This window comes from Bidens hawaiensis, unplaced genomic scaffold (assembly GCF_021521415.1).
Source record: "Bidens hawaiensis isolate Kalapana, Puna unplaced genomic scaffold, B.hawaiensis_p1.1 tig00058532_1, whole genome shotgun sequence".
In the NCBI taxonomy this organism is placed as follows: Eukaryota; Viridiplantae; Streptophyta; class Magnoliopsida; order Asterales; family Asteraceae; genus Bidens; species Bidens hawaiensis.
In genome coordinates, this window is record NW_027500549.1 from 13,957 (window position 1) to 21,464 (window position 7,508).

The 7,508-nt window shown below is 35.5% G+C and overlaps 1 protein-coding gene across 1 annotated transcript; it reads left to right on the forward strand.

Annotated features, from left to right (window-relative positions):
- Positions 1-4,600: 4,600 nt before the first annotated feature.
- LOC143602322 (biotin carboxyl carrier protein of acetyl-CoA carboxylase 1, chloroplastic-like) lies at positions 4,601-7,508 on the forward strand. Its single transcript, XM_077079477.1, has 7 exons — positions 4,601-4,821; positions 5,889-5,942; positions 6,020-6,153; positions 6,244-6,559; positions 6,669-6,740; positions 7,309-7,374; positions 7,468-7,508. The coding sequence occupies exons 1-7, from the start codon at positions 4,657-4,659 to the stop codon at positions 7,489-7,491; spliced, it is 831 nt and encodes a 276-aa protein (XP_076935592.1). The 5' UTR covers positions 4,601-4,656; the 3' UTR covers positions 7,492-7,508.

Consider the following 7,508-nt stretch of genomic DNA (forward strand, 5'->3'; position numbering starts at 1 on the left):
CGAGTATGAACTATCAGACATACAACTGTAATAGCCGATAATCGAGGATTCCAATCGATGTAAACACTCAAATCAGAATTTGAAAGCAGAGATTTGAATTTTAGAAACAATGAAGATGAAGATAAAAATTTCCTAAGGGCCTGCTTTTATAGGACCAGGAGAGAGAAAAGTGGCAGCTGATCGGATTCCACGCGCCCCCACTCGCAGGGGCAACCCAACGAAGGCGCGACACGTGTCCCTAACAGCTGTGTGAGGGGACAAAACGATGTAACCGACCTGCCACGGAACAGACACGCGCCCTCACTCGCAGGTACAAACCAATGCGAGTGCGACACGTGTTCAAGACAGCTGTGAGGGGACGTGAAAGGCAACTGTAGCACCTCGAGCACACGAGACGTCTGACACGTTTACGGCGCACGTCATCACCAACCAACCACGTGTTTGGACCTTTCGTTTTCAACCAAATGAATAGAACTTCGCGCGACGACGGAAACAACCAAGAAAACGACAAAACCCCCTACAAAAGGACAATTCAGTGAGTCTAATATCTATCTTACCGCGCTCGCGCGAGATAAGACACACATTAGACTGGGGGGGCTTGAAGAGGTATGTACCCGCCTCAACACCAAGCAAGGCGGGTCAAACCACAAGATAAAGACATTATGAAGGCACAAAGCCAAAACCCAGGCGCATGGCGCATACAAAACATGCTCAGGCATCATATGCTCGCGCATCACATATGCGCGCGGCGCATACCGCATGCTCTTGCACATCACATACGCTCGCGCGTCACATATGCGCGTGGCGCACCAGCGCGCGGCGCATATCACACGCTCGTGCATATCACACCTGCGCATGAAATATCTGCGCGTGAGAATAAAAAGAAGACTTCGCGCATCCTCAAGATGGGCGCATATCACACGTGCACATAATCAACCTCGTCCTTATCCAAATCAGGGTTAGGGCAACCTTGATTGTGCACGTCAGACAATCTTCTAGAAGGCATCTTTTTAAGGAGTAAGAATATGCTGATGTTGACAGCTGCCAAATGAAAGGTCGACAACTCAGCATGACACATGTGCTACCACATGATTACAACCAACGAGAAAGCGCCAGGTGTCCCAGAGGACACATGGCGCAGTGCGGTTGGAGGAGGCCAACGAGGCTGAGCCCAACCAGTGGAAACCCTAGCACTATAAATACAGCATCAACTCCACTTTGATGACACATTCATTCACACTCAATCATTGACAGTTACAAGCAGTGATATCACATTCAATCATATTGAATTATATTCACTCACAGTCAGTTACAGAGAAAACACACAGTCACACATCATCAAGGGTATTCAGCGATTCAGCAATACTCTTGAGATTCACTTACCTACAAACACTATTATCTTCTCCAAAAGATACTGATTCTCACGCCGGAGGGTTACCCCAAAGAGGACCCCTCTGTCCCTTTCTGAGGGGTAAGTAACGGCGCTGTTCATTTTGTAGGTGGAAGAACTCGGATCCAGAAGAACCACCGGTGAAATAGTTTAATCACACACGAGGAAAGTAGATCTGCTACCAGTGAGTAGATCCACGTTTCTTCATGCAACACTATGTTAATCTACTTTTTGAAGTTGATCCTAGCCCTCATCATAACAGAAAATCACAAAATATCTCAGATAAGGAAGGGGATAATTGAAGCCACTGGGCCATAAATAAGCTATATGCATTATCTTTCTTTTGCCTTTGTCTAACGAGAAACCATCCTACGCACCAATGCATCCGCGCGCAGCAACGCGCGGGTAAAAAATCTTGTTTTTTTTAAAAACTTGCTTTTGAAAAAGCCATAGATTAAAAGCACTTCTGCCAAAAGTGCTTTTGAGGTGAAATAAGCTTACCTAAGCACATCCTAAGTTATCTACTAAATTTTGTATTTTACTTAAAAGGCAAGCGTCTTAATTTGTTAATCTTTCACATAATGAAGTATAGATTAGATTAATAAAAAATAAATTTCTGACACAAGTTGGATATTCGATCAATTATCATTCATGACTTGCTTATACTTAATAAATAAGTAATTGGTTGTGTTACGTGTCACAATTATGCTAATTATAAATTATCTTCGTTTCTTCTAAATCATATTCATTTTTATAGCTTTTGTTTAGAAAGTTTAACTTAACTGAAAAGTAGTACTCGTAATGAATTAATATTGTTTTTATATTATATAGACTAGGTTAGAACCCGCGTGATACACGGGTTAATGAAAAATATATAATAAAAAAACACATGTAATAATAAAACAAAAATCGATAAATAAATGATAATATAAACAATTACAAACATTTTTATTAATATCATAAAATCACCAATATCATACACGTAATAGACATTAGTGTTTTGTAGTAGTTAACAAACGTTACAAAACTTTAAAGTTTTCTATTGATAAACTTTCATGGAAACTATATTATATAGGCCATGCTGTACAAAGTTATATAGAAATTTAAATAGAACTTTTTAATTTCAAACCAAAATAATAAAATTTGAGAAGTTACATTTCATAAATTGGATTTAAGCAAAGAATCAAAAGGATATAATCAATTTATCGAAACTCATGTTTTTACCAACGAATATCCTATGAATGTTTTAATTTTGTGTTGCATTCGATTAAATTGATACCCATGTTGATGAATATCGATTGAAACAAAAGAAGAAATCAAACAAACCTTATAATTCCAATGTAGAAGACGAATGAAAAAGCAGACGGCGATCGTTAAGTGAATATGCATAGTCTAATCGCATTTAAACTTTTTATTAGGGTCTAATCATTATAGAATTCGGGTTGAGGATTACATAGAATTGTTAGTTTGAACTTTTAAGCCTAAAGGATGAAAATTGAATTGCTTTTGATATGGTCTGGTTGTTTACGTACCCGTTATATGTGAATTGAATTTTAATTATAAGAAAAAGAAAAAAGTAAATAAAATGCCAAAATGTCATGTGGCAATTTAAAGAGATTTGATGAAAATTATTTTAATAAAAAGGAAAAAAAATCATATGACAATTTAAAGAGATTTAATGTAAAGTATTTTAATAAAAATAAAAAATAAAAAAAATGCCAAAATGCCATATAGTAATTTAAAAAGATTTGATAAAATGTATTTTAATGAAAATGAAAAAATATAAAAAAATATGTTAAAATGCCATGTGACAATTTAAAATGTTTTGATGAAAAGTAGGAAAAAATGGTTGTTGAAAATCCATTCTTTTATTAGATAGGTAGATTATTATTATGGAGCAATAATCCCCCAGAAAGAATATAGACCTGTCATTAGGGGTGTTCATGGTTTGGATTCAAACCGCGAAACCGCCCAAACCGTTCATTGGTTTGGTTTCGCGGTTGGTTTTTTTTCCGTTACTTTCGGGCGGTCGGTTTCAAAAGTTTTAAACCGTAGCGAACGGTTTGGTTTACAGTTTATACCAAAAACCAGCCATATGAAACCGGACTGGACCGTGAGGTTTAATACCATTTAAATTTTTAAATATATCATTTATATGTATATATAACTATTTAAATTAGCTTACTTAAAATTTTAAGTTCACACTATGCTAATTTATGAAATTTTTAGTGAAAATTTTTTATTTTGCAAACCGTTTAAAGTGAATTGGCCCTTAATTATTTTGCTATTCCCCTTCAAACTTACAAGACTTCTTTTTTATGGGAATATCTTATAGAATAGTAACCAACTTTCAAAAGTGTTCCAATTAGGTCACTCATGCATATTTTTCTCAAATCAGGTCACTAAATCTTCAAATCGAGTCTCACCGATTTTTTTGTTTGTTAAGAAAGAAATGAAGGATAAGATGTGGGGGTCGGAATTTGCAATATATGTAGTTATATTTTTAAAAAATTAAAAAAACGTTAATTATATTAAAATTCAAAAATAAAAAATAGAATCCACGTCGCCACTCAACGTCAACATAAAAAAAAGATAAAAAGATTTTCTATGTGAAACAAAAAATGAAAACGTTAAAAAAACATGTTAAAACCTTTAATTTAATAAGATATGAAAGTTGAGTGACCCAATTGAAACACTTTTTAAAGTTGAGTGACCTAATTGAAACATTTTTGAAACTTAACTATTCTATGAAATTGCTCCCTTTTTTATTTATGTCGAAATGGATATTAAAACATAAGAACTACTAATTAATGTTTGATCGGTTAAAAAATCACATCGTGTGATAAATTTTCAATGTTTATTGGAAACCAATAAGTCGGCTTTTAATTTAAAAAAAAACAAATTATAACTTTCAAACCGTGAACCAAACCGGAACCAAACCGTTTATAACGGTTCGGTTTGGTTCGGTTTTAAATTTCCAACAGTTTGGTTTCGGTTTTTAAAAATCAAAAACCGTTGACAACAGTTTAACCCAAAAACCATCAAAACCGAACCGTGAACACCCCTATTTGTCATCATCCTGAAAGACATCGTCACATAAGCAGCATTCTCCTCGTTAATATCGCCTCAACAACACTCTACTTACTATAACTCATCTCTATCTTACCGCCACCAAATCCACACAATAATAATAATAATAATAATAATAATAGTAATAATAATAATCCTTCATTTCATTTCATTCCCACTGCAGCAATTCTTCAACAATGGCTTCTTTCAGTGTCAATTGCCCCAAAACAACAGCAGCTCTATTGACTCTTCACACAAACCCTAACCGAAATAACAAGCACCTACGTAACACCACCTCTGCCGTTAGCTTCCAATCGGATATCAAATCCAGCCGCGCATTCATCGCTGGATCCTCATCTCAGGTTTATTATTATTATTATTATTTCATTACTTCTGTTTGAGATACAAAGCTTAGCTTGCTGGTTGATTTGTTAGATGTAGTATTGTTAACTTTGATGCTGCATTGGTTACTTTTTAGGTTTAGCAATCTCTCTCTAGTTAGGCATACTTTAGTATCTGAATACTTTTGTGTCATCTGTAGACTCTGATCTACTACCGAATCTCGTGAGAAACAACATCTTAGTAATTGCTCCAATTGATGCAGAGGAAGTGATCAAGTATAAACTGCTCAACACGGAGCGTGTTTATTGAACTTTTGTATACTGCAATGATTACAAAACGAATTTGAAACATGAAATTAACACGCATTTAACAAGGTTTTATTGTTGCGAAACTTGAGGAGTAAAATCGGAGGCTTAAATGATGGATTTTGGGCCTCACCACCTTTGGCTTCTTGTCACAAGATCCGGCTCATGAAGATAATTCCACTCGTAGCCTAAGTTATGCTCTTTTTAAGTTTGGGCTCTTCATGCCCTGTTTTCGCCGATCAAGCTAATCCATATAAGAGTCTGCTAACTCTTGGATCAGTTCCTCATCGCCAATAATAATATATAAAGGGGTGTTTGGGATTTGCTTATTTCTACCAACTTATAACTTATTAACTTTTTGTAAAGTAATAAGGTGTTTGGGATTGCTTATATTGTGAGAGGAAAAGTTCCATAAGTTACACTTTTGTAACTTATTAACTTAATGAAAAGTTATAAGGAGGTAAAATAAGGAATCCCAAACAGGCAAACACCCTCTAAATTTGTTGTGGTTTATCAGCATGCTTTCTGCTTTTACAGATTGAGGAGTTTTTCAAAGCAATTTGATTGTTAGTGTATGAAAGACTTGATGAGTTTATTTCTTAATGCTATTATTAAGTTGAGAAAAAAAATCACTTTATTACATGACAGCGAGAATAAATAAGTGTGTGTGTGTGTGTCTGTGTGATGGATTGTTTTAATTTTGATCGTTTGATGTTTAAATTCATATAATCATGTTGATTTATATTTATTATGTTTTCTTATTTGATTGCTATTCTATGCAGTCATCTAAGAGGAACCGGAATGATGTCTTGCGAGTGTCTGCTCAGCTTAATGAGGTAACCTTCAAGATATATTATCAGGTGCATAAATAAAGTACTTGGTTGTAAAAATTATTTTTAATTTTCCGTTTAAGATTGCCCTTGAGAAATCATCGAATTCTAAACAACCTTCAAAGAAGCCTGAGGAATCTACCAAGACAGCAGAGACCGCAATCCCTGATGCTGCAACAATCACTGCATTTATGAATCAAGTAGCAGGGCTTGTAGAGTAAGTTAATCCTTACTTGTAATACATTTTCCAATGACTGGAGTTTATATAAACCAAATGTATGTTCAACTTCTATTTTTGATGTTTCAGACTTGTGGATTCAAGAGATATTATGGAGCTTGAGCTAAAGCAAGATAACTTTGAGGTTCTCATAAGAAAAAAGGAAGCTTTGCCTCAACCGCCAGCTAGCCCTATGGTCATGATGCACTCTCCACAACCTCAGGCTACGTATCAATCACTACCGCCGCCACCACCACAGTCTGCACCATCGGCTCCTTCTGCACCTGCACCAGCAGCTCCCTCACCTACCCCTGCAAAACCAAAGTCATCTCTTCCTCCATTGAAAAGTCCCATGGCTGGAACATTTTATAGGTCTCCTGCCCCAGGAGCTCCAGCATTTGTGAAGGTATGTTGATAGTAGACTGTAAACATGACATATGTAAACTATTACCGTCTTCTTTTATGGTTTTCTATTTGTTTGATCTACTAATAAAATTTTAATATATGTTTTCCAGGTTGGTGACAAGGTTCAGAAAGGCCAGGTTATTTGCATTATTGAGGCCATGAAGTTGATGAATGAGATTGAGGTAATCACTATCTCACTTCTATCCTTAGTTTGAATTACTAGCAAGTAGTAAGAACCTAGATGTTATCTTTTAGGTGTTATTAACAGATGGGGAATTTTAAATAACTGTCAGATGCGAGTCTTAAATCATTATACAAGTTCAAACTTTAATTTAGACATAGATGTTTCTGACTTTCTTCTATTGTCATCTTCATCGTCATAATTATAAGTTCATAACCATTATTACTCTTGCTAAGCTAGGACTTTGAGCAACCAGACTTTAGCACTCACCTTCTGATTTTAATATCATGTGATGCTTTCTATTTCCATTTTTATTTAAGTTGTTAGTGATAATGACCTATATACAAGCTTAAGGCCATTGATGTGACATGATTTCCACTAAGAATAGACTACAGTTCTGTTTTCATTTCTACTGATAACAATTTTGTTGGAAATATTGCTTATTTGCTTTGTAACCCAACGGCCTCACGATATCTTCCCAGTCGTAAACAAGCAATTTTATGCACAACTCTGCTCTTGACCTTCTTTACACGTTGTTTTGAACACTACATTATTTTGTCATGATCTAGGCCGATCAAACTGGAACAATAGTTGATATCGTTGCTGAGGATGGAAAACCTGTCAGCCTGGATACGGTACCGTCTTTTTTCCTTTTAATCTTCTTTTGCATACAAAAAGTTTGTATCTTTTGTGTTGCTAATTAAACGAGACGCTATTCTTGTATGCAGCCTCTACTTGTTATTCAACCATGATGAGGAACATGAATTGG